The 26,860-nt window shown below is 37.4% G+C and overlaps 1 protein-coding gene across 2 annotated transcripts in view; it reads right to left on the reverse strand.

Moving 5' to 3' along the window:
• The window catches only part of cttnbp2nl.L (CTTNBP2 N-terminal like L homeolog), a 74,796-nt gene that overhangs the window by 20,663 nt on the left and 27,273 nt on the right, over window positions 1-26,860 (reverse strand). For both annotated transcript variants that reach the window (XM_018246608.2, XM_018246607.2), the window contains exon 2: window positions 25,917-26,025. In XM_018246608.2, coding sequence (XP_018102097.1) covers window positions 25,917-26,015 — 99 coding nt within the window. In that variant the 5' untranslated portion in view covers window positions 26,016-26,025. The remainder of the gene's footprint in view (window positions 1-25,916; window positions 26,026-26,860) is intronic.

A 26,860-nucleotide genomic window follows, 5' to 3' on the forward strand; every position in this document is an offset into this window, starting at 1 on the left:
AGGCATTTGTAGTGCAGATACGTGTTCCTCCATTGAAATTTGAATTTCGCGCCGTATGCAAATTAGCCTTCGCTAGCGTAACTTCGCTTTATATAGCGAATCAATGCTAGTGCAACTTCGCAATCTTACGCTACCCCTGTGCGCAACTTCGGATTTTAGTGAATTTGCGGAGCGCTGGCGAAACTATGCCTGGCGAAGTGCGGCGAAGTTGCGCCTGGCGCAACTTCGCATCTTAGTGAATTTGCCCCTCTGTGACAAAAAATCCTGTGTGCAATGGGACTTTTGTTAATACTCACATTAACATGTGGTAAGAAAGTAAAAATGAATCTTTGACGTTAATCTGCTGATTAAAGGAAAGCTATACCCCCAAAATGAACACTTAAGCAACAGATAGTTCATATCATATTAAGTGGCATATTAAAGAATCTTACCAAACTGGAATATATATTTATGTAAATATTGCCCTTTTACATCTCTTGCCTTGACCCACCATTTCGTGATGGTCTTCAACTCTAACTGTAACAGGAAGAAGTGTGGAAGCAAAAGACACAACTCTTTTGCTCATGTGACCTAACATGTATGTATTGTTGGTATGTTTGTGAGTACAGTGAATCCTACAATCCCAAGGGGCGGCCCTTATTTTTTAAATTTTCTATTTATGATTACCCAATGGCACATACTACTAGAAAAGTATATTATTATGAAAATGGTTTATTTACATGAAGCAGGATTTTACATATGAGCTGTTTTATGCAATATATTTTTGTAGAGACCTACATTGTTTGGGGGGTATAGTTTTCCTTTAAGTTCTTAAATACAAACAAATTAAGACCCTTAACACTTCCTGAACCTAATTAAAGACACCATTACAAGGGAATGCTCATTTACTGCATACATTATGCACAATAACTTAAAAATATTGTATGTGATACACACCCTTCTTAAATATTGCAATCATGCATAACTACCTTTGGCACTACATTGCCAAAGGGTGTGCCGTAGCTGTATTGTAAAAGTGTTGCCTCATAATGTCTAGTACAGGAGGTTCCTGTTTCCTGTATATTATTCATTCTTTAGAAGAAAAAAAAAAAAAAAAAACAGCACCCCAGCAGGCTGAAGCTTTCACTGACATTGCTTCACATTCTTACCTTATTTTAAAAGTCACTTTTTTTGGGGGGAGGGGTAGAGGATATACATAAATATATACATATATTTGTAAAAATAAAGTCCATGTTAATCTATAATACAGCACTGATAGTATGTGCTATATAGTATGTGATATAGATATGTTAGCTTAGTTGCGATTAAGTACAAGGTACTGTTTTATTATTACAGAGAAAAAAAAATATTATTATGTAGAATAGAAACAAAATTATTATTAAAAAAAAAATGAATTATTTGCTTATTTTCTCCAACTCTATTGGAGATGGGCTTTCTGTAATTTTGAGTTTTCTAAATATTTGGTTTTCATATAAGAAAACATGATTAATAAGTGATTTCATGTTAAAAGGTTATCACCTTCATAATAAATATATTCACAGAGTGAACCACTAATTCCAGTTAACTTGTGCCTCTGTTTTGGGTCTCAGTAATGCTTTACCCTTTGTTTAACAGATTAACAATTCGCTTAGATTAGGTTTTTACAGGTATAATTGGTTACTATGGGTCCCACAATTTATACGTATCTGCCCAGTGTTAGAAGATCAACCCTAATGTGACACTGTGAAGGAACACTATGACCCCAGTGTTCTGCTAGGTATTGCCCTTTATGCCTTTAATGCCTATTACATCCTTTACTTCATTCTCATATTATATAGTGAATAAAGTACCCCCTCTTGTAAAATATAAGGATATTATAAGTTACCGAGGAGTTTCATGACCATATAAAAACACGAGGCCGAAGGCCGAGTGTTTTTATACAGGTCATGGAACTCCGAGGTAACTTATAATATCCTCATATTTTACAATTGGGGGTACTTTATTTATTATAATACACAAATTTTAGTGAGTCATGTGACAGAAATTACATCACTACTCACCGTTTATAACTGATGACATCACTACTCACCGTTTATAAGGATATCATTTACAAGATATTCATGGCTTTTGTGTATTATAGTTATATATACAAACTAATTTTACATAAGTAACTTGTTGCTTGCCACATTCTCCAGCACCCGAGAGCCATCAATAACATAGCAAAATATGGGAGGATGTACTGTACTTGCACACAATAAATTGAAGGATATGTTATTCTACTAAATTTATAATCTTTCACTGCACCAGTACTCATGAGTTTTCCTTTAAGTTCCTTATCACATTGACACAGACTAGAATCAATTTTATCAGGAGCGAGTTAACCTTCCTGTATGCTTTCGGATTGCAGGAGGAAAATAAATACCCAAAGGAAACACACAAGCACAGGGAGAATACAGATAATGCCCTGGCTAGAATCAAACTTAGACCCCAGCACTGCAAGACACCAGTGCTTATCACTGTACACTGTGCTAGAATATTTTCAGTCACGGCAAGAGCCTGGCCCAAAAAGCTTAAACAGAATGATATAAGGTTTATTTGAATTTTTATGAACAGTATCTTACATTCGCAAAGGTTTTATTCTATCTATTCACTTTTTGCATACTACACGCACAGGTTATTTAGAACAATACAGGTATGGGATCTGCTATTCGGAAAACGGTTATCCAGAAAGTTACATTTTATCCAAATAATAAGGAGTGGTTCATCTGTAAGTTAACTTTTAGTATGTTAAAGAATGGCTGACTATATATATATATATATATATATATATATATATATATATATATATATATATATAGATATAAACACATATATACAGGTATAGGATCCCTTATCCGGAAACCCGATATCCAGAAAAGCTCCGAATTACGGAACGGCTGTCTCCCATAGACTCCATTTTATCCAAATAATCAAAAAATTTTAAAAATGATTTCCTTTTTCTCTGTAATAATAAAACAGTACCTTGTACTTGATCCCAACTAAGATATAATTAATCCTTATTGGAAGCAAAACCAGCCTATTGGGTTTATTTAATGTTTAAATGAATTTCTAATAGACTTAAGGCATGAAGACCCAAATTACGGAAAGATCCGTTATCCGGAAAACCCCAGGTCCCGAGCATTCTGGATAACAGGTCCCATACCTGTGTGTATATATATAGAAGAGGTCCTCTGCACTCAACCCATTATCAATATATTTAAGACAGAGACATTTTGTGCATACTGCTACTCAGTGGCGTAACTTCGGATGCCAGGGCCCCCCTGCAAAAAAAAATTCAGGGCCCCCTCTGCACATAATAGTGGGAGAATTTCATGTATAATATCCCCAGAACTCATAGAAGGCTGGTACAGTGGCAATTCCATGTATAAATACCCAATAACTCACAGCAGGGTGGAACAATGCCTATTTTGTGTATAAATACCCCCATAACTCACAGCAGGGTGCCCAAACAACTACAGTACAAATAATAAAAACTGCAGTTCAATTCTTACTAGTAACTGCACTGACAGTGGGAGTTCAGGGGAAGACAGGGGTCTGCATGCCACGAGCAGCCATGTCATTCTTCTTTCAGACACGTTCCTATAGCAGGAATAAAGGCTTTCCTTCCAACAACAAACCCAGGGTGTGGGCGGGAAATTCAAATCTCTGTAATCAGATTTCCATCACTGCTCTTCTGGAGATGATTAATGCTGGCAAGGTCACCAATGAGCTGATCCACCAGATGTCCCGTTCTCTCTGCCTGTACTGGGGCAGTGCCTGTTTTTTCTGCACTTTCTATTGGCCTGTGCTAATTACCCAGTAGTTCCTCTTTGATGTTCAGTGCAGGAGAGCCCAGCAGTGGCAGGTATCGCCAGGCCGTTTCCTCTTCATGTTCTTTTCAGGCTCAGGCAGTTCCTCAGAACGCCTCAGTTTCTGGGTGCCTGAGCGATCCACCACTGTTGGAGCCCCGCGAATAACTGCTTCGGAACTCCTCCAATGACGCGTCTAGCGTCATCACATGGATGCGCGCCTCAGTCACAGCCTGGAGGTGGGGCTTCCAACATTTAATTTTTAACCCTGGCTGTGTTCACGCCTCGCCTCTAGCTCCCTCCCATGCTGTTGCTCGCCACTTGACTGCTGCTTCTGTAGCTAAAACACAGCAGCCAAGTGCACCTGAAATCCGGGAGAAGCGTAGCTATCTAGATTGCCAGCACCATCCCCATACTAATGAGGAAGCGGGCCCCGCTGTACTCCCGGGGCCCCCCCGCGGCTGCGGGGTCTGCTTCCTCGGTAGTTACGCCACTGCTGCTACTGAAAAATGCCTTACCCTTTAAACAAAACAGGGATTGTTTGTCCATATATTGCCATATATTTAAGCTGGCCAACTATGTCAAAGTCATCCCATATCTGGCCAGTCCTATGCTCAATTTTCATCTGATTCATTAAGAATTCTATTGCTTCATTATACATTTTACAAAGGGACTAAGTTTTACCTGCAACTTACTAGCTGCTTTCCCAAACTCCCAAACTTGGATGCCCTTTTATTAGACACCAGTGGGATCCCCTGACAATAGCTGGGAGGGGTGGGAGCTACAACATGGAGCTGGTCACTGCTCCTGTATTTTTTGTTTAAAGGGTAAGGCATTTTTCAGTAGCAGTATACTCAAAATGTCTCTGTCTTAAATATATTGATAATCGGTTGAGTGCAGAGGACCTCTTGTATTTGTCTATATGAATTTTGTGGTCACAGCCCGCATTGCAAATAAGTGGTGAGCACAACTTTCCCTTGTAATATATATATATATATATATATATATATATATATATATATATATATATATATATATATATATATATATATATATATATATATATATATATATATATATACACACACACACATTATTAAATATATATATTTTCTATAGTTTTTTTCATTATATGTCTGACTCTTTCCAGCTTTCAAATGGAGGTCACTGACGCTACCTAAAAACAAATGCTCTGCAAGCATTGTTATTGCAACTTTTTATTACTGATCTTTTTATCCAGGGCCTCTCCTATTTATATCCCAGTCTCTTATTGAAATCAGTGCGTGGTTGCTAGGGTAATTTTGAACCTAGTAACCAGATTGCTGAAATTGCAAACTGGAGAGTTGCTGTATAAAAAGCTCAAAAACCACAAATAATAAAAAATGAAAACCAATTGCATATCACTTTCTACATCTTACTAAAAGTTACCTCCAAGGTGAACAAAACCTTTAAATTTTTCCCTGTAATAATAAAACAGTACCTTGTACATTATCCCAACTAAGACATAATTAATCCTTATTAGAGGCAAAACATGCCTGTTGGATATAAATAATGAAGATCCAAATTATGGAAAGATCTGTTATCTGGAAAACCACAGATCTCGAGCATTCTGGATGATTGGTCCCATACCAGTTCTAATTTAAACTCCTCTCACCCACCCATAAATTATGCAATCTTAATAAAAGAGAGGAAAATGGACATTTACCCTTAAAACTAGACAACCTGAAGGACTCAACTTTTGCCTTAACAATATGAATGGTGTATTTGTTATTTGTTATATTGTACTTTTTTCCCTCTCAACTTTTTTATTTTTTTTATTAGAATTTTGTTATTATTTATTAGTTTTAGTCTAGGACTGGTGCTATAGGTGGTTTGTAAGTGCCTGACATATATCATTCTAAGTTGGTCTCAACTTTTAAGACTTTACACCAAGATATATGCTTTATAAGTTTTACATAATACAGTGTTCAGTATGCTGTTTAAGTGTCTGTAGTTTGCTATACTTTTTGCCAACATCTTAATTAGATGACACGCTGAGAGTTATTGAGCTTTACTAGGCAACATCCTTGACCTATTGCTTGGCCATGTCTAGGTTTAACAACAAACAAAATTCCACTGGAGAGCAATGCAATTGCAATATCTGTGTGGTTCATGTGCTATGCATCTCTGAATAAATCCACAAAGATATTGCACTTGCATTGCTCTCCAGTGGAATTTTGTTTGTTCTATTTCCATTTTGGTGTCAAGAATTAAACAGATATTTGAGTCTGTTTAGCCTCTACTTATATAGCCTAGTGTAAAACGGTCTACAGGATGATCTAACATATATGAATGATGTAATGTTTGCAGCTTAATTGGAGAGTGTGGTTTCTATAAACTGGAACTTACAACAGAGGTCTTATGAACAGCATCATGGATAACAGCCGGTTTATGTTTCCATATGTCTAGCTAATAACCCTCACATACACAGCACAGCTATCAGTTTTAATAAGCACTATGCTAAATGCATTGCAATTACATTTCAGTCATGGATTCTGGGTAACTGTTTAATGAACAACATAACATGATTAAATAGGAGTATTAAATGTTAAAGAAATCTGGAATAAAAAAAGAATCTGTAGGATGCACTTTGCCAGAGATAAGAGAAGCTACTTCCTTTACACTCGCTATTTCCTGTTGTCAGTTGTAGTGCTGAATTATCTTGTGACCAAAACTGAGTGAGAAATGGTAGAACAAGTCACCTTTCACATTCCAGTTTATGTGCTTCCCTAGACCTTCATTTAGTTACATTATGCAGCTTTGTGCTGCCAAAAACAAGGAAGGAACTGAAAATTCTAAATATAAAACAATTAGTTAAAAAGCCCCAAGCTATTGCAGGAAGCTTGAACACATATTCCTAGCTACTAAGGACCTTCCACACAGATTTCTGTTCTAACAAATCCTCACTGCTTTTGGATGATCATGTAGATTCATGTTTATTTTTTCCCATAGAAGTCCAAAAATGTTTCCATAGAGTTTTAATTAGTAATCATTATGCAACTTGCATTGTTATAGTTTTGCTGTGCTCTGATGTGGCAGGGAATAGTGTACAAATGTAAAATATAGGCATATGAGAAGTCACTCAAAAGTGCCACAACCATATAAAGGTAGAAGGCTACAAAATACAGATCATTGGACTCCATGTTGGCCTTTTACAGCCTTATAGTTTAAAACAGGGAGTATTTTTTCTAATTATAAACATGTTTCAATGGGATATGTGACACAAGTAACACAACAGCAGAGATATTGATGCTTATGCGCTCTGCTACTCTGCACACCAGGGCATATTTCTCTCTGAATTAATAGAAGGACCAGGGCTGTGCCAGGGGAACCCAATGTAAAACAGTCCAATGACTAAAAACTGATCCACGTGTTAGTTTACTTTTCTTTCATGTTTATTTTGACAATAGACAGCAAGGCCTGCTGCTCAAGATTCTATAGTTGTTACACATTTCTCCCAACTCTTTCATTTAAAAACTGCGATGCTATTTGGCAGTTTAAAAGGGAAAACAATAGTTAAAATTCATGATAAGGACTCAGTAGCACCCACTAATTTATATGATTAAGTTAAAATGTTATTTCTCTGTCTTCATTCGTTACTGGGTGATTTATATATTTTTTTACAGGGACCATTCATGTTGATTAATGAATACAAATGAATAGCATCTTTATGCTTTATTATAAATTATTTGTATCTACATTATTAGTGTAACAATATCAGATGTATAAAGCTGTTGCTTAATGCAACACAGAGGTATTATACATCAGCTCAAGGCCGAGAAAGATATACCATTAACATAAGCAGCTCAGTCTCAGTTAATGAAAAGCTGATAAACTCCTAATGTGAAAATCCACAAAAATCTGGTTTTGGGGCAACAACGGCAGACTGAAAACAAGGCAAAATATCTATACACTAAGTCCTTCAAATAACAATTTATTTTGGTCAATCAATAGGCTACTTTTGCTGGTAGAAAAGTAGGGAAAAATAAACTAGTATTATTAATAACTTCCATAGCAACATAGTAGGTGGCAGTATATTTTATTATTTGTTAGAGAAATGTGCTTTGTGGCATTAATTCAATTTTGAACAAATTGCTTCTCTTGTAGTCTGAACTGTTGCAAGTACCATTCACCTCACACACTGAACTATTTTTCTGCAATAATTGCAAGATATGTGATATTCAGTTCACCCCAGATCTTGCAATAGTTGTGTCTGGTCTTTACAGTGAGTTCACTTTTTGTGAGCCTTTATTTTAGAAAGTTGTATAATATTCAACTCAGATCTCACTGTGTGTGGCCTTTACAGTTGGACCCACTTTTGTTAAGCTGGCCATAGAAGCATATATACAGCCCTACGAAATGAATATTTTTATGATTTTCTGACTGTGATTATGGAGTGTCCTGACATTTTTCCTACCATGGCATTCGGTCCTTCAGTCGATCACACAGGTTAAAGTAATTTACTGTATATTGGCTACTGATAATATCTATCTGTAATGCCTATCTGACAATATCAATGGGTGACTGTCACTTACAGTATATTTGTGGAACATAACTTTTGTACGATTGCTGTCAATTAATAGCCAAAACATTGTCTGATTTGTTATTTGTCCTACTTATTTTAATCTGAATGGTTGATGGTAGATTAAAAATTATAAAATCTGCACATCTATTGCCCGCTTTATTTTGAGTACAGATTTCCTGAAAAAGATGGTCATTCCCTTTACAGGAATAATTGCAAAGACTAATATTCACACATGGATCAGCTGGATGAAATGTTAAATATGTCAATGGCTTTTTGAGGATCACTTTTGTAATTCATAATATACAGTCATATGAAAAAGTTTGGGAATCCCTCTTAATTCTTCAGAGTTTTGTTTATCATTGGCTGAGCTTTCAAAGTAGCAACTTATTTTTAATCTATAACATGCCCTATGGAAACAGTAGTATTTCAGCAGTGAAATAAAGTTTATTGAATTAACAGAAAATATGCATCATAACAAAAATTAGACAGATGCATAAATTTGGGCACCCCAACAGAGATATTACATCAATACTTAGTTGAGCCTCCTTTTGCAAATGTAACAGCCTCTAGACACCTCCTATAGCTTTTGATGAGTGTCTGGATTCTGGATGGTGGTATTTTCGACCATGCATCCATACAAAATCTCTCCAGTTCAGATAAATTTGATGCCTGCCGAGCATGGACAGCCTGCTTCAAATCATCCCATAGATTTTCGATGATATTCAAGTTGGGGAACCTGATGGCCATGCCAGAATATTGTACTTCTACCTCTGCATAAATGCCTTTGTAGGTTTTGAAGTGTGTTTAGGGTCATTGTCTTGTTGAAATATCCAACCCCTGTGTAACTTCAACTTTGTGACTGATGCTTGAACATTATCCTGAAGAATTTGTTGATATTGGGTTGAATTCAACCGACCCTCGACTTTAACAAGGGCCCCAGTCCCTGAACTAGCCACACAGCATGACTGAACCTCCAAATTTGACAGTAGGTAGCAGGTATTTTTCTTGGAATGCTGTGTTCTTCTTCCGACATGCAAATCGATTTTTGTTATGACCAAATAACTAAATTTTTGCCCCATCAGTACAAAGCACTTTGTTACAAAATGACTGTGGCTTGTCTAAATGAGCTTTTGCATACAACAAGCGACTCTGTTTGTGGCGTGAGTGCAGAAAGGGTCTTGGGTTGTCTGTAACCATTCTCACAATCCTCCGAATATGCTGCTCCTGTATTTTTCTTGGCCTGCCAGACCTTGGGTTTTACAGCAACTATGCCTATGGCCTTCCATTTCCTGATTACATTCCTTAAGCTCCCCATAGACGCAAAGATTTCTCTTGCCGAACGACCAAAGTACGACCAATCCTTCGAAATTATCGTGCGGTTAGTGGAATTCGAACGATCGTACATCTTGCGATTTTTCGGCCGACGTCTGTCAGAAAATTGAACGGCCAGGTTAAAAAATCTTTATCGGTTCCAGTGCAATCTATCTATGTTTGCAGGGACAAGCAGGCAGCTACCCTTTGTTTTCCTGGCAATATTGCCTGAAATGGTCTTTTTAGTTGATGGACAATTCTTACGATCGTTTCGAGAAAATCGTGGTCTCACGATGATGATCGGATCTTTCAAAAATCTTTACATCTATGGCCAGCTTTACAGTTGAAACTGACAGTTTAAACCTTTTGAGATAGCTTTTTGTAGCCTTCCCCTAAACCATGATACTGAACAATCTTTGTTTTTAGATCTTGGAATACTGCTTCACTAAAAATCTTTGTTCAGAAAACACCCCAGTACTCAGATGTTCCTGGGAAATGAGACATACCACTGTTATCTTTTTTGTTGAAAGTGGAGTAAATTATTAAGCAGGTTGAGAGGGGTTCCCAAACATTTTCATATGACTGTATATTAATTTAAATATGGGGTAGCAGATTACATTTTCCCCTCCCATTTTCCAAGAATTGTTATTTTCTCCAACCTGAATAGAAATATCATTTATGATAGCGCTATATAAATAAATGATGATGATGATGATATGCTGCATATTACACATTCAAAATTACATGGCAACAGAGGACAGTCTATTCTTTTACAAAGGGGGGGACCAATGCAATGCTGAAACTTTATATTCATGACCTGCAAGACTGAGTGTAATCTTTAAAAAATGCAGATGGCTACAATAAACATTCTTATCATGGGAATTGGCAAGTCTGCTGAGATCATGGGACCTTAGATGATTTCCAGATGTAAATAACTGCCTTAATACAAATCTTAGAATGATCCAAAGTACAGTCCTGTTTACTTAATGAATTTTATAAGAATCATAACATTAAAGAATAAATTACCAAAGCGAATGTATTAATGTTCAGAAATATATCTGTAAAATATTAAAATGCTGACAGAGGGCAAAGGACAAACTATGCATGTGTCACATTTTAGTGGAGATGGGGTAAGGCATTTTATATCACCCCACACTATATCATGTGCAAAACATGACTGGCAGCTCACTAGAAAGCCTGATGGAGCTGATCATGTACTAAAAGTAGTAGATCTAAAGTATGGATTTAAGTGAATCGATCACCATAAGGGCTTTAGCAAACGGGCAGATTCAGGGATTCCCCTCTTCTTCGGGCGACAATATCCACAAACTGCCTTCCCCCTACTAAAATCAAAAATCGCATGAGGCAATGCACTCGCGACGCTTCGATTTCCGAAGTCGCCCAAAGTTTCCTCCCCGAATCTGCCCGTGTGCTAAAGCCCTTAATGTAGATTGTGTTAAGCAATTAAAGCAGCTGGTTAGGCATAGTCTGAATGATGTCACATTTGTATCTGGGGGGGGGGGGCTCAAATGCCTGCGTTACTAGAAACTAAACTCAACTTTATTGATACTGGGGATAAAAAAAAGTTGTTGAATTATTTTATAAAATGAGATTAAGTAAAGACTTTTGAATATTAAGTCTGTAAATCTGTTTTCCCAACCACAAAGACGAGAAAATACTAGATATGTTTTTTTTAAAACCTTTAAAAAACAAACATACATATACATTACAAATTAAGTATGAGACATGTTTACTTGCCCTGGTAATAGCTCAACATACTGAATACCATTGTAGATAGCTCAGCACAAATAGCTTATTATACAGAATACCATAGTAGTTGCTCACTCTAAAATTAATATAACAACACCAACATGTTTGCTTCCCATAGTGAAAGAGGTAATGGGAGTATACAGATATGTACAATTAATAGACAATTACTTTTAATTAAAACGAATTTATCCTTTCAGTTGTAAAATGATATTTTAAATATCTTTGTCCATGTGATTATTGTTTAAGTATATTTTAACAATTTTCCCTAGATACCCAAAAGTATCTGGACACATGCCTGTGTAATCCTTCCAAAAACAAGTGTATTAATGTAAAGCTGGCCTTCTCCTTGATCCTAAAACTGCATTTACACTCTTTTCTTCTGCAAAGGCATTCCACTAGAACATTGTTGGTGGGCTATTTTTCCATTCATGAAAGAGGTCGGATAATGACGATGGGGATCAGACCTGCCTCACAAAAGATTTCAATTTAAACCACATTTGTTCAGTTGGGCTAAGGTCACGATTCTGTACAGCGAAGTTTTCCCGATCCGATCTCTACAAACTGATTTTTTATGAACTGTAATTTGTGCACATAACTATTATCCTTCTAAAACTGGAAAGGGCTTTCAGCAAACTACTTTGTCACAAAGTAGAAAGCAGCAAATTGTCACCACTTCCACCCGATGAGGGGTGTGGCTTAAAAAGCCAATTTCAATAATTAGAAAGCACGTCCTCAATCTATTGACCATAGTGTGTGCATGGGGTGGTATAAAATACAATAATAGGAAGTATAACTGGTTAGTGACTGCTTCATTTTATGATTTTACGATGTTAATATTGATCACAGAAATAAATATAAGAGTTAATTCCAAAAGTTCTTCTGGCAAATGTTATCTTATTGTCTAATTTAAACTGCACAGTACTGTAAAGATACTTTTGTTCCACAAGCAAGAACAGGGAAGGAAGTACTGGCTGGGTTACTATAAGTATTGACTGCAGATAATTACAGGAAACTGCTCACAAGAATAAAGGAGAATAAACTATTTTACTACAAACTCAAGAACGATATTATTATATCAAGTTTTAAACACAATCAATATAATATCCAATATAAGTAAAAAAAAAAAACTAGTTTACAAGGATACTGGCATTTTCCAAACTAAAGTGTCAGTATACACGTAAAGATGTTTTTTTCTGCACCATTTAATTTTTGTTCTTTTGTTTTTTGTTACTTACGGGGCCAGCAACTTCTCTTTTCTCAGTGCTGTTGGCTCTAGGGTAAAGAACTGATAGCCTGATGAGGACTTTTTGCTACCCCCAAAAATCACAAGAAAATGTTGGGGGTAAGGAATTGGCATGCTGTTAAAGGAGAAGGAAAGTCATCCTGCACTTGGGGTTGCCAAATGTTAGGCACCCCCAAGTGATTGTATTGACTTTACTTAAACCCTGGACCGGTGCTCCTATCAGCAGAAAACTGTACTGGCCCCGGGGTTATACCATTGAGCACCACAAAGCGATCCTCTTTTGGCATCTTCTTGCTTCAAATTTCCCAGGCCAACCTCATGCACGGTTGAACAAAACAGCTGACTTTTTAGCTTAAGTTCGGCTTTTCATTCTACTGCGCATGAGCAACCACGCGAATAAAGCAGAAGACAGAAGGGGATCGCTCCTAGGTGCTCACTGGTATAGCCCGGGGTTTCAGGTAAGTCAATACAATCACTTGGGGGTGCCCAAGATTTGGCATCCACAAGTGCATGATGACTTTCCTTCTCCTTAATTTTAAAACATTAAATTGGTTCAAGGAAGCAGCATATTCCTTTTAAAAGCTGTAGTGTCAATGTCCCTTTATAAAGATAGCTATTTAAACATTCAAAATATCTAGTAATACTGTATCTACCACTATGGGACAGATTATGGTTCATAATCTGCCCATAAGCATCAGCTTTCTATTGCTATTAATTTCTCCAGAAACAAGGGGCTGCAATTTTATCTGTAGCAAAATTGCAGTGAAAGTGATTTACAGATGCATCTTTAGTTTTCTTTTAAATATGTTAGTCTTCCTGGATCTAATGGGAAAATGTCTATCTTATAACAAACTCCTACTAAAAAAACTTAAATTTGAGGAGGATATTAGGGCAAGTTTTTATTTAACAGTTTTATTAAACACACATACATAACAGAAGAAGAGTGAGAAGAAAAAGAAGAAAAGAGAAGAAGAAGCATGAGCCCAGTTGGCATGTTTAGGCCCCACAAGGGGGGGCATTAGGTAGACAGGGGTATCTGTGTACACCTTGGGGTTTGACAGTCTAACCATGGGCCCCAGATTCCTTCAAAGCTTTCAGGGCTTCCTCGTGCCATATATCCTAGTTTTTGTTTAGCGAAGGATTCGTTAACTAATTTTTTTCAGAACCTCGATGGGGGGGGGCGATACGGACTTCCATTGTAATAATATCGATTTCTTAGCAAAGTAAAATAGCTGCAGGTAGCAAGGTTTTGTGTAATTGCGCATGGGTAGTGTTCCCGTGATCCCCAGGAACATGTCTGGGAGACAGGCTAATGGGTGGGTCTAACATGCGTTCTATGTATGCCAATACTTCTCTTCAAAACCTCTGTATCTGGGCGCAATCCCAGAATACATGGTAATAGGAACATACATCAGTCAAGCATTTAGGGCATACATCTGATGCTCCCTGGTAGATTTTAGCTATCCTATGTGGCTTAAGGTACAATCTATAGAGGAATTTAATTTGGATGTATCTGTCTTTAGAAGATATTGTGAGCCGGGGAACTAAGTCCAGTTAAGGTACAATCTATAGAGGAATTTAATTTGGATGTATCTGTCTTTAGCAGATATTGTGAGCCGGGGAACTAAGTCCACATTTCCTCGTCCAGTTCTGGGATATTTGTCAGCCCACTTGTGCTTGACTTTGTTGAGTGTAGAGGTGTTAGTCCCCATCAATATGACATACATATAGGTCAGCACTTTTTTTTAGGTCCTGCTTCCTTAGATATTTCTCTAAACTAGTTTCAGTTATTTGGAGGGGCCTTGAGGGAAATAACGATCTGAAGGCATGGCACATTTGTAAGTATTAAAAGTGCATTCTAGGCAAAATTGGGTAGTCATTCCTAGACTCCAAGATTTTGATTCCTACATTCACCCAGGCTATGTCTGTTACTGAGTGGAAGTGTGGTAGGTGTTTGTTTGCCCACAGTGGGGTCCATTTTGACTATACCAGCTTGTTGCCCTGGGCTATTTTAAGTGCTTTATAAAAAAAAAAAGAGTCCACGACAGTTCGCATGGGAATCGTTGTCTTATAGCGGGGAGATATACCTCTATATGGTAGACATGCTAGAGCTTCTAGAGAGTCTATTACCGTGGCCTCAAGTACCAGGGCCTGGTTATTTAGTTTGGGGGACATCCATCAGTGTGCAAACACCAGTTGACTGGGCAGGAAGTACATATGAAAGTTGGGTAACGCTAGCCACCTCTGTTGGTCTTGGTCTTTCACCATACCATAGGTAACTCCTTACCATGGAGTCCAGCGTTGTAAAACGTACAAAATTTTCTGAAGAAACACCATTTTTAAAATATTTATTCTGCCGGGGAGACACAGAGGGAGCCCCTGCCATGCAGCAAGACACCCCTTAAGATTTGTTAATATGGGGGATATATTAAGGGACATGTATTGTTCAAGATCTCTGTGGATTACTATTCCCAGGTATTTAAATGTGGGCACTACTTATAGCTGTTGGATGGTAGTAGGGGCTTCCCATGGCAGGGAATCGATGGGGAATAGTACTAATTTTACACTCTGTACTTTACTTATGTATGCCAAATTTTTGACAAATAAAAACAAAGTATTAAAAATTGTCAGTCTTTGCTAAATTCCATGAAAAACCTTTTTCTATGCAGCAACATCAGTGGAAAAAGTTTGACATGGAACAAAAAGAAAATGTAAGAGTTAATAAATGTCCCTTAAAGGAGACATATAGCATAACATAAGGTGCTGGCTAAACATTAATGTTATCTTTAAAAACGGCCCTTTTTTTAGAGCGCCTTATAGATTTGCTATGGCCCCTTTCTGTGGGGTGGGTGCCTGCCAGAAGCACAGTAGGAGGAGGAGGACTGCCAATCACAGCCCTGCAGTCACACAAGCGAAGATAAGTAGTGCCCTGTCAGGTCAGTCTAGCTTTTGATTGGTTCCTAGTCTACAGTGCAGTATGCTGAAAGTCACTGGTATCCATGCACAGCCTGGGCAAAGAGGCAGCAGGAAGTGGAACATATTGGCAAGGCTAGACGGGTTTTTGCAGAGTCAACCTGAAACACTACTTTTATTAAGCACAATCCCTCTATGTTTAAAAAAGTATAATGCATTGACATTTTTGTTTTTCACCTCAAAAATCACGTGTGCATTATTCTACCAGCCACTGTTATATAATTGGACTGTATGTGTATCTGTATTTAAACCACTTCTAAACCAAATTCTATGTCTTCTGTGTCTGCTTTTAAGGAACCTTTTACAATACAGTCATTATCAATATAGACTCTCTGGAAAGCAGAGGTACTGCAAGTCCAAGAATGCATCACTTCACAAAAGAACAAGGTGAGAGAGGGGTTTGATTGTTCTGTGAGAATTGGGGGGGGGGGGATCTGGTCCATGCAGCACAGACAACCTATCATGGTATCCTTTCATTTTATTATATGTCGGATGTTGGTATTTGTGCATGGCTAAACTACTCTATAAAAATCAATTTTGGTAAAAAGATAATATTATTAATATGAATGTATGGAATTGAAAACAGCACTGCCTGGATCCGAGGCAAATTGCTTCAAGTTCCTTTGGAAGTGAAAGGGTAAAGAGTCAACTAGATCAGCAAAGCAGTGAGAAAGTGAGCCTCCCTTTACTGTATTTGCTGTGGGCACGCAGCCAGCTCTGTGTGAAAGGCGTTCTGTGCCTGTAAATGTCATCTCAGCCGGTACAAGGGAGGCCATTATGATACAAGACATAGTAAACAGGAAGAGAGGCTGGAAAAGGGGGCCTGGGAGAGTTCAGTGAGTCAGTAGCCTAAGAAGCTGGAAGTAGGCAATATTAACGAAAAAAGAACATTTAGGTTGTAGGACCAGTAATGGATGAAAGACAGAGAGATAAATAGATAGATAGCATTTCTGTTTTCATGCTATATGAGCCATGAATGGCATTTAACCATATAATACGCAATTATCCATGCTTTCAAATTTGTTCACAACAGATCATCTTTGATCATGTTAGACTACTCATTGGAAGTCAGTGGGGGTCATTTAAGAACACTGGGCTAATTTGCACCTGGGCAGTAACCCATAGCAATAAGTCAGTAATTCGTTTTTTCTGCCAGCTGCAGGTAGAACAATGATAGCAAACATTTGATTGGTTGCCATAGGTTACTGCCTATATTTGCCTACTGTTTATCAATGATCCCAAGTGTCTCAGCATCAGAACAGATTCATTGTTCTCTGAATTGCTGCTAAGTAGCTAAACTGAGGATTTGTAAAACATTCTCAAAACATTAGCAGGAAGCAAGGTTACATCTGTGAAAGAAGATAAAGCTACAGGGTTGCTTATTAATAAATTGTGATGCAGTTTTCTATGCGTTCATGTAATGTCAATTTGAATTCATTATTTACCTGCCATGTAGCTTGAATTTTATTTTGTATTTGTACTTTATATTTTAAGTTGGCCCCTAATCTCAAGTCATTTACAGTAGCACAGAGTATGTGTTGTTCACTGGAATAAGTGAAGATGGCTAACTATTCTTTGGAGACACAGCTAAGAGCAATACCAGATAAGTTTTCTGACCTGTGAAGAATATGCCCTACTCATGGGCACAAAATGTCCTGAAAACATTTCCTCTAACTAAGATGGGGATAGCTGCATACAAACACTTTATGCGTGCAGTGTAATTATAAAAAAATGATGAAGAAGGCATGAAAATCGGTTTATATGCACCGTAACAAATGTTAGTTAGGGGTAAAATATTCAGGAGATTGTGCAGATTACCTATGGGTCAACAAATCTCCTCGCCTGCCATGGCAATAAAGTGCTGTGGTCATACCTGGACTGGGATTGAAAACAGGCCCTGGCATTTCACGTACAAAGAGGTACATACAGCCCCAGTCCCTTAGCTTCGAATTTCTTTGATTGTTTAATATAAAAGAATATATAAAGAATAATGATAAGCATAAATATCTTAAACCGTCAAATCATATTTAAACAAATTCAGTACTTATTTCAACTCACCAGAATTGCTACTAGTTTAAAATACAGCTAAGTATACTGCTGAAAATTTTTAAAATGGTGTATCATAACATAATGAAAATGTGCGATTCATTAGGTTCTAACACAATTCTTTCTGCAAGTAACATAATATAATTTTTATATTTATACATATAAAAATGAAACAGGCAAATAAAGAACTTTGGGACACAGTCTGTATAGTCTTGAGACGTGTGAGATACACTTATTATAAAACAAAATGTATTGCAATGGTGAGGCTAAAGACATGTTTCATTAGGATTGCAAAGTCCTGATGGTGTAGTACCTTTACTTGTTTAACTACAGTGCAACAAAAAATCTTAACCATTTATCACCAGAATAGTGAAAATCAAAAGTAGTAAACTCCAAAAAACTGAGTTTTCCATATAATATATACTTGATGATCACGTCAGCTTTAGAATACACATGTACTTATAAATACCCGGAGGATAGTTGCTACATGTTCTGCTCTCCTGTCACTTTTACCTGTGCTATAAAATAAAAAGCACCCTGGCTGAGGTACACAGAACAGTGACAGGTAGACCTATGTACAGAAACGTTTAAGCATTCTATCCATGAAGTCCATCTGTCCTTCATTAATTTTCCTGTGCCATTACCCTTCAATTCACAGTAAAGTTATTTTCACACATAAAGCTTGTACTAAAAGGTATAGCACTGCTACAGTCTGTCCACAGCTAGACCACATGAATCAGAAGTACTGCATAAAAACAGGGGGTTATGTAATAAAATGCACTAAAGTTTGCCCAGGAGTAGTAACAACCAATCAGCAGGTAGTATTTACTGGTCATCTGTTTAAAATCAAGCATCTTATTGGTTGCTATGGGTTACTGCTCCTGGGCATACTTAGTGACTTTAATACATATATGGGGGTAAATATCCTTAGTCAAAGCTATGGTAGAAAGGAAAAGCAGTGAATCAAATTATTCTTCCCAGTTATCCCCCCTTCCAATATAATGGAATCCTCCCTACTGTTAACCAGAGACAAAGGGGCTAATTTACTAAAGGGTGAGTTTTAGCTTCGGGAAACTGCGCCATACTTCACACAACTTGGTCAGACATTATTTAGCAGCAAATACGGGTATTTACCAAAGAAATCCTCTATTTTCCTAGACATGAACCTTTCACAAAACAAATGCCGCATGCCCCTCAAATGGTTAAAATAAGTATAAATAACATATATTTAACAGTTACAACTTGTAAACATAATACCACATTAAAATATGAAAAAACGCCAATGTTTTGTCTTTTTTTAATTACTTTTTTGGCATACAGGATATGATATCAGTGACATATTAATGTTGAGGATGTAATGTAGCTGCATCTTATCAATTTGCCAGGTAGAACCTGGGGAAACAGGAGTAACGCCTGAGCGAAATTTCACCTGGCAAAACTTCTTTAGCGCTGAGATTTTCCCCTAGTGAATTGTCGATGTCCCTGTAAATTTTGGCAAAAAAAAAGAAAAAAAAACTAACTTCGGCCTTTAGTTAATCTGCCCGAAAGGCTGGTAGAAAAAGATTTGCTTTTAAACAAGCTTCCTTGATCCTAGGGTGTGAGTGGGGAGTTAAGGTGGCCATTCACTATAAGATCCGCTCGATTGGCAAGGTCAACAAACGAGCGGATCTTAACCCGATATGCCCACTAACGGCTGGGCAATATCGTTTGAATCCGATCCCTGGATCGTCCGAAAAATCAAACTTGACAGATCGATATCTGCCCAATTTTTGGGCTGATATCGATCGGGAGGACCCGTCGGGAGCCCCCACACATGGGCAGATAAGCTGCCGAATCGGTCTAAAGGACCAATATTGGCAGCTTTAATCTGTCCTTGTATGGCCACCATTGGTAAGGTTAAAAAATATCACTTTTATCAGTGCAGTGCAAAAATATCAGTGTTGCTAACCAGGTGTACAAAATAAGAAGAATGCTGGTGGTTCTTGGTTACGATTTACCCTTCTGACAATATAGAACACATGAACTTAACACAAATGTTTCTCAGTTTTGCTGAACTGCCCTTTGTTGCTTTACTTGGCAGTCTGTTACTTTTAAAAGAACCAGATCCAGATGCTGACATAGTCACTGCCCAGCACACTAAGCAATTCTTATTCTGTGGCTGGTTCAAGCTTTAAGACCTTTCTAATCTGGTTATGGAAGCTTTACATGGATATACAGTATAAACTGCTTTGCTACTACTGAAGGCGATTTACCAAAGTTACTTTGAGGGATTATAACAGATACAATAGTATAATAATGAAATCTACAATAAAACAAGAACACACACCAAAACCTCACGTGTGTTTTATATAATGAATTTAACCTGAAGCTTTCCAGCTGTTAAAAAATTTGGTTGTCAGGGATGCTGTAAATTTTAGTTTGGAACAGCCAGAGGGCCAAAATTTGGACATACTGTAAATGGCCAACTGAAGCTGGCCATAGAAACAAAGATCCGATCGTACAAATCTTCGATTCGTACGATTTTCGGACCGTGTGTGGAGAGTCCTGACATTTTTCGCCTGGCGGAGATCGGTCGTTTGGTCGATTGGACAGGTTAGAAAATTTCTGTCGGCTGAAGATAATATCTCTGCGTGTATTGCCGATCGTACGATTTTCAGTGGAAGACTGTCACTAGCTTTGTCGGACATGGATATCGTACGATTGTTGTCAGGGGCAGAACATTGGCTGATCTGTTCTTTAACTACTTTATTTGATCTGACTGGTAAGACTTTGATCTGAATGGTTAGTGGCAGGTCGGGAGATGGGGAAGTCCAATCGTACGATGATTCGTACGATCGGATCTTCGCATCTATGGCCAGCTTAAGAGTGCATAGAACATTCCTTCTTAGCCACTGCATTTACGTGGGATCTTAGTATGTAGAAAAACCTCTCTAGTTGTCATAATAAATGGTGCTGTTGTGTGTGTGTATACATATATCTAATAGGTGTCACTATATTTAAAACAGAAAGCTGAAGACTTGCCAGATTCCCAGGGTACATCTCATGGTAATTAATTCAATGCATTGCAGAGTGATTCTAAGCCACTGTGAGCAAGCAATGCCTCTTTTAGAGAAGAAGGATTTCTGTTAGTACTTAATGTTAAAGAGATTTATGAGAACATTAAGGGAATCCTGTAGCGTTGGCCTGACAAATGGCTTTATCGACAAGCAAACCAACAACAGCTACTGTATAAGTTATTAAGGATACCTGGTTGTGCATATCATTACACATTCCTTTGCCTAAGTTACAATGAGTCACTTTGATCCTCACTGAATAATGAACAATATATTATTTTATTTGGGCTCAGATGCAGCACAGGAAACGGTGTAAATCTGTTGTCACCATAGATTTATTTCTCACATTGTAAACCACATTATTTACTACAGGTATGGGATCTATTATCCAGAAATCTGTTATCCAGAAAGATATTTGTAAAAAAAAATGTATATATATATATATATATCTTTTCAACTGTCTTTATCACTCAGGGGTCGCAGTATATCAGAGTAAGCTGCAGCATTTAGAAAGCCCTAATTAATCTTAAGTAGCCTGTAGAAATAACACAGTAGTTATGGAATTGCACTCAGTTTATAGTGACTTATGGGCCACTGCGGGTGATAAAAGCAAAGCACAAAAACAAACTCTGTTTCTAACAAATTAATTTAAAGGGGAATTCCAGCTTTCAAACCATAATTTGATAAAATCACAGTTACCAGTTTCTTCAAAAAGTATGAATAAATGCTATTTTCTATGCTGAAATCCAGCTGTTTAACAGTTCTTCTCTTTCTGCTTTATTTGAAATCCTGGCAGGGAAGGAGGGACTAAAACACTGATGTTACAAATTGTAACAACTTCTCCACAGTTTACAGGCAGCATGCACTGTGATGTTCCTTTCCTTATTGAAATCATGTGTGCAGGGAATTGTGGGGTTTGGAAGATGCAGGCTGAGGACAGCTGGCTGTTGATACAAAGTAACAGTAGTCAGCCAGCTCAGCAAAATAGTCAGACAGATCAGCAGGAGAGCAAGGGGCTAGGCTTAGGGAACTGTCAAAAAAAAACATTAAAAATCATGAAACGTCTGTATATTTTTAAATGATGTATTTAGCAAAGCTGCTTGAAATTATATTTACTTTTCCCCTTTAAATATTTACTGCTCTGAGCCATTATTAAGGCATTTAAATCAGCTCTGAGGTTTCATCTTGGCAAAGAAGCTCATCCAGTACTAGGATAAGAAATCCTTAAAGTGATTAAGACAACAGAAAACGTTTTTTTGTCTTGGGATCACTGAATCCTCCAAGCAGGCACTATATTCTCTATGATCATGTGCATATCATTAATAATCTCTTTATGTCATTCCATCTGCTGTTAGCCCTCAAGGGCCAGTTGTGCTGATATTTACTTCATTAGGGAAGGTGCTGATGAGGCTGACAATGCCATGAAAGCTGGCTTTGCTTGTCAGGCTGACCAATGTGAATGCCATCTAATTAAATGACTGGAATTCCAGCTGTTGTTAAAATATAACTCTCAGTGCCTTCCTAAAACGCATCAGCTTTGAGGAAATACTGGGCACTGTAGTCAAAAAATTAAATGCAGAAGAGTTAACTGCAAAAGTAACACACTGGGGGTTAAAAATGGAGCGGAAGCAGCTGTTCAAATAAACAGTAGTAACTGCAAAAAAGAAACTGCACACACAATCAACAGCTCTCCAGATGTTGCTACATTGCATAGAACTTCTATTAGTTAAGAGCAGCAGCTAAGCAAAAGATAGAAACAACCCAAACACTTGTGCTCTATATCAAAATTAAACATAAATGCTATATGAGGTATTAGGCTATATATTGTATATATAATGTATATGCCGAGTTTGATTTCAGCTTTGGCACTTTCTGAAAAAAGGTTGTATATTCTCCACATGTTTGTGTTTCCTCACATTTGATTACTCTGGTTTCCAGGTTAGTTGGCGTGTGATTTATTGGTCCTAGTGTGTGTGAATGTTATAGGGATCTTAGATTGCAAGTTCCACTGGACAGGGACTAGATTGCAAGTTCCACTGGACAGGGACTGATGTGAATGATTTATAATCTCAGTAAAGAGCTGCGTAAAAGTGTTGTTGTATATGCATAATACATACAGTCATATGAAAAAGTTTGGGAACTCCTCTCAGCCTGCATAATAATTTACTCCACTTTCAACAAAAAAGATAACAGTGATATGTCTTTCATTTCCCAGGAACATCTGGGGTGTTTTCTGAACAAAGATTTTTAGTGAAGCAGTTTTTTGAGTTGTATGAAATTAAATCAAATGTGAAAAACTGTCTGTGCAAAAATGTGGGTACCCTTGTAATTTTGCTAATTTGAATGCATGTAACTGCTCAATACTGACTACTGGCAACACCAAATTGGTTGGATTATCTTGTAAAGCCTTGAACTTCATAGGCAGGTGTGTCCAATCATGAGAAAGGGTATTTAAGGTGGCCAATTGCAAGTTGTGCTTCTGTTTGACTTTCCTCTGAAGATTGACAGCATGGGATCCTCAAAGCAACTCTCAAAAGATCTGAAAACAAAGACTTTTCAGTATCATGGTTTAGGGGAAGGCTACAAAAAGCTATCTCAGAGGTTTAAACTGTCAGTTTCTACTGTAAGGAATGTAATCAGGAATTGGAAGGCTACAGGCACAGTTGCTGTAAAACTGTCAGGCCAAGAAAAATACAGGAGTGGCATGTGCGGAGGATTGTGAGAATGGTTACAGACTACTCAAAGATCACCTCCAAAGACCTGCAAGAAAATCTTGCTGCAGAAGATGTGTCTGTACATCGTTCTACAATTCAGTGTAATTTGCACAAAGAACATCTGTATGGCAGGGTGATGAGAAAGAAGCCCTTTCTGCACTCACTTGAATATCTTGAATATCATCGAAAATCTATGGGATGATTTGAAGCAGGCTGTCCATGCTCAGCAGCCATCAAATATAACTGAACTGGAGAGATTTTGTATGGACGAATGGTCAAAAATACCGCCATCCAGAATCCAGACACTCATCAAAGGCTACAGGAGGCGCCTAGAGGCAGTTACGTTTGCAAAAGGAGGCTCAACTAAGTATTGATGTAATATATCTGTTGGGGTGCCTAATTCTGTTATGATGCATTGTGCATATTTTCTGTTAATCCAATAAACTTTATGTCACTTCTGAAATTCTACTGTTTCGATAAGGCATGTAATATATTAAAATGAAGTTGCTACTTTGAAAGCTCAACCAATGAGAAACAAAACTCCAAAGAATTAAGAGGGGTTCCCAAACTTTTTCATATAACTGTAAATGTATATGTAAATGTGGCTATAATGCAATTGTACTATGCGTCAAATCTAGAACATTGCACATGTTATTTTTAAAAAATTTGATTTAATATGCAACAGAAAGGACAAAAAAAAAACTTGTGAATACTGCTCCATTTCTTTGCACATTTTTATGCATTTACAGTGCAGTAAAAACTCACCTCATACATATACATTTTATTGCCCTAGAGTATAAGCCCTTACTCAAGTTTGTAACATAGTTACACATTTTTCTGATGATAAAAGAACTGAGCAAAATAATGTCACATTCCACCCAGTCATTGTGGCCTACTGGAAGTAAACAAGGGTGAGGTGTACAGTACAAAGTTCTGGTGAACTGGAATGCTAAATGCATGATTCCATCAGCACACCTACGTAAACAAACTAGGATTGAAGCAAAGCAAGTATATTGTATGCTATTATGGCAATAAAAACAAAAACATACATTTTATGGTTAAAGGAGAATTCACATACATCTATTGAAAGATCGGGAGTCCATATAGCTATTCAGCATGGCCAAAGGGACCAGCCCCAGTTCCAAGGCAGTCAAAATCCAAAAAGTTTATATCAAAAAAGATATATGTCCCAAGGCCTCTTAGAGTAAAAATAAGAATAATTTATTGAAATTCACATTTAAAAAGTATTTAGTACATACCACTCCACATATCCCACCTTACGCGTTTCGCACCCTCCGGCGCTTAATCATAGCGATTCGCCGCAAGTGAATAAATTCGCAAAACTCCTGGGAAAATTCAATATTTTTTTGGTGCTCGCGTCAAAACCGCCGCACCCCAACACTATTCTGACACCCATTGACTTTAACGCCGGCGTCAAAATTGACGAGGGCGTCAATTTTTGAGTTTTGATAATTTTTCGGCAAGGTGAAACGGGAGAAATTCGCCCATCACTAATCCTAGTTTATCTATTTTTGAAAACTTCACCAAACCGAAGGCCAATTTACTTCCAACTAATATTGTCTATAATCTACAAACACTCTGCTTTGATTAGATCCAAATAAAGTAATTTGCAATCACAATCTATCTCCACCATTTTTAGATTAGACATATGCATATATCCTTTGACCCGCTGATTGGATCAATCACTGGCTGAATGGTAAATGGGCTCCAACAGGAAATTGATGAAGGACTGGATAAGTATTGCCAGATTGGATGGCAAGGTCTACACCCCTGCAGAAGACTACAAACTCACTTTGTAATTTTAGAATACATTTTTTCGTTGAATATGCATTTAAGTAATAAGTATCAGGATTGTCAAACTAGGCTTGCTCCTAATATCACCAGCTTGTTAGTCAAATGACTAGCACGGCTTGCTGGCTGCATAACAAGTGTCCAACTTCCAACTAGCAACATGCAAATGAAAAGAAACCTACTTATATATCTTTCCCCATAACATGATTCCATTTATATGCGTTAACTGTTTATGTCAAATTTATATGAAGGCAATAAAGCATTATATAACTTTATGCGTGGCCAGGACCAATAGTTATTAAATATAGTTATCAATTCCATGTGAGATCAGACACACTGATTACAATGGATGTGGCAAAGGGGGGGGGGGGTGGCAAAGGATGTGGCACTGCAATGCAACAACACAGACTATGGTTTTAAAGATGCTAGAAAGGTAAATTGGGCATAATGAGGACATTATCCCATAGCCTATGCCATGACAAATAAATAAAACATAGACTTTAACAGGGATTTATTTTTCCCTTTAAGAAGCTATGTCTATGTTCTTGCGACCTCTTCATCTAGTCTATGTGACCACTATATTGACAGAAAGCCTTTACATACCTTTATTGCCTCGATGACTAGATCTCTTGCCTCCAGCTCCCCTTCCAAGATGCTGAGCAGAGTCAGTAGTTCTGGTTTGCTTAGCTTTTCTAGGTTCATTGTGTCCCCACTAAATAAAGGAAGCACAAATCAAAGTACATTAGCTGTAGAAATAATGAGAATAACATTGTTCAATTGTTTCAAATTGTGGAGGTATGTACACAATTTTAATAGGTAACTTGTAACCTTATATTATTTACGTGTTTAAATACAGGCAGCCCCCGGGTTATGTATGAGATAGGATTTGTAGGTTTGTTCTTAAGTTGAATTTGTATGTAAGTTGAAACATATACATTTACTTACTAAATGCAACAAGACAGATGTTTGTCTTAACATAGTATTTATTTTTACCTTTCTGTGTATATGTATTTTTACCTTTCTGTCCTTTGCAGTAGACAACACATGCAAGAGGGGATTGGGGCAGGTAGTTTATTAAAGCTAAATGCTAATAAAGGCCATGTAAACCTCAGTACATTACTGTAATAGCATCTGTTTGTAAGTATGAGTTGTATGTAAGTTGGGTGTATGTTACTAGAGAACTCCCTGTATTGATATTAATATTACTATATTTGCCATTCCATGTCTCTGCCAACTGTGGGGCAAGGTATAGTCAGTGAAAGGTTTTTAAATTGCATAGAGGTTAGATTTTTTTTGAAACCTTGCCAAGCTTTCAGAAAGGTTTATTACTAATAAACCTCTAGTAATATTTGGGAAGGATTAAAGGAAATGGTCTTGTAAGACTCCACCTCCCTCTACTATAGCCTGTGTTGATTTTGGGGAAGCGATAATCCCACTCCAGGGCACTTACTTTCAGTGTAAGAACCAAGGCAAGGGAGTGGCATTCTCTCAGTACACCATATGAAGAGATAAAAGAAAAGCCAAATCGTCACATTTCGTGTCCCATA

Source organism: Xenopus laevis, chromosome 2L, assembly GCF_017654675.1.
Source record: "Xenopus laevis strain J_2021 chromosome 2L, Xenopus_laevis_v10.1, whole genome shotgun sequence".
NCBI classification, from domain to species: Eukaryota; Metazoa; Chordata; class Amphibia; order Anura; family Pipidae; genus Xenopus; species Xenopus laevis.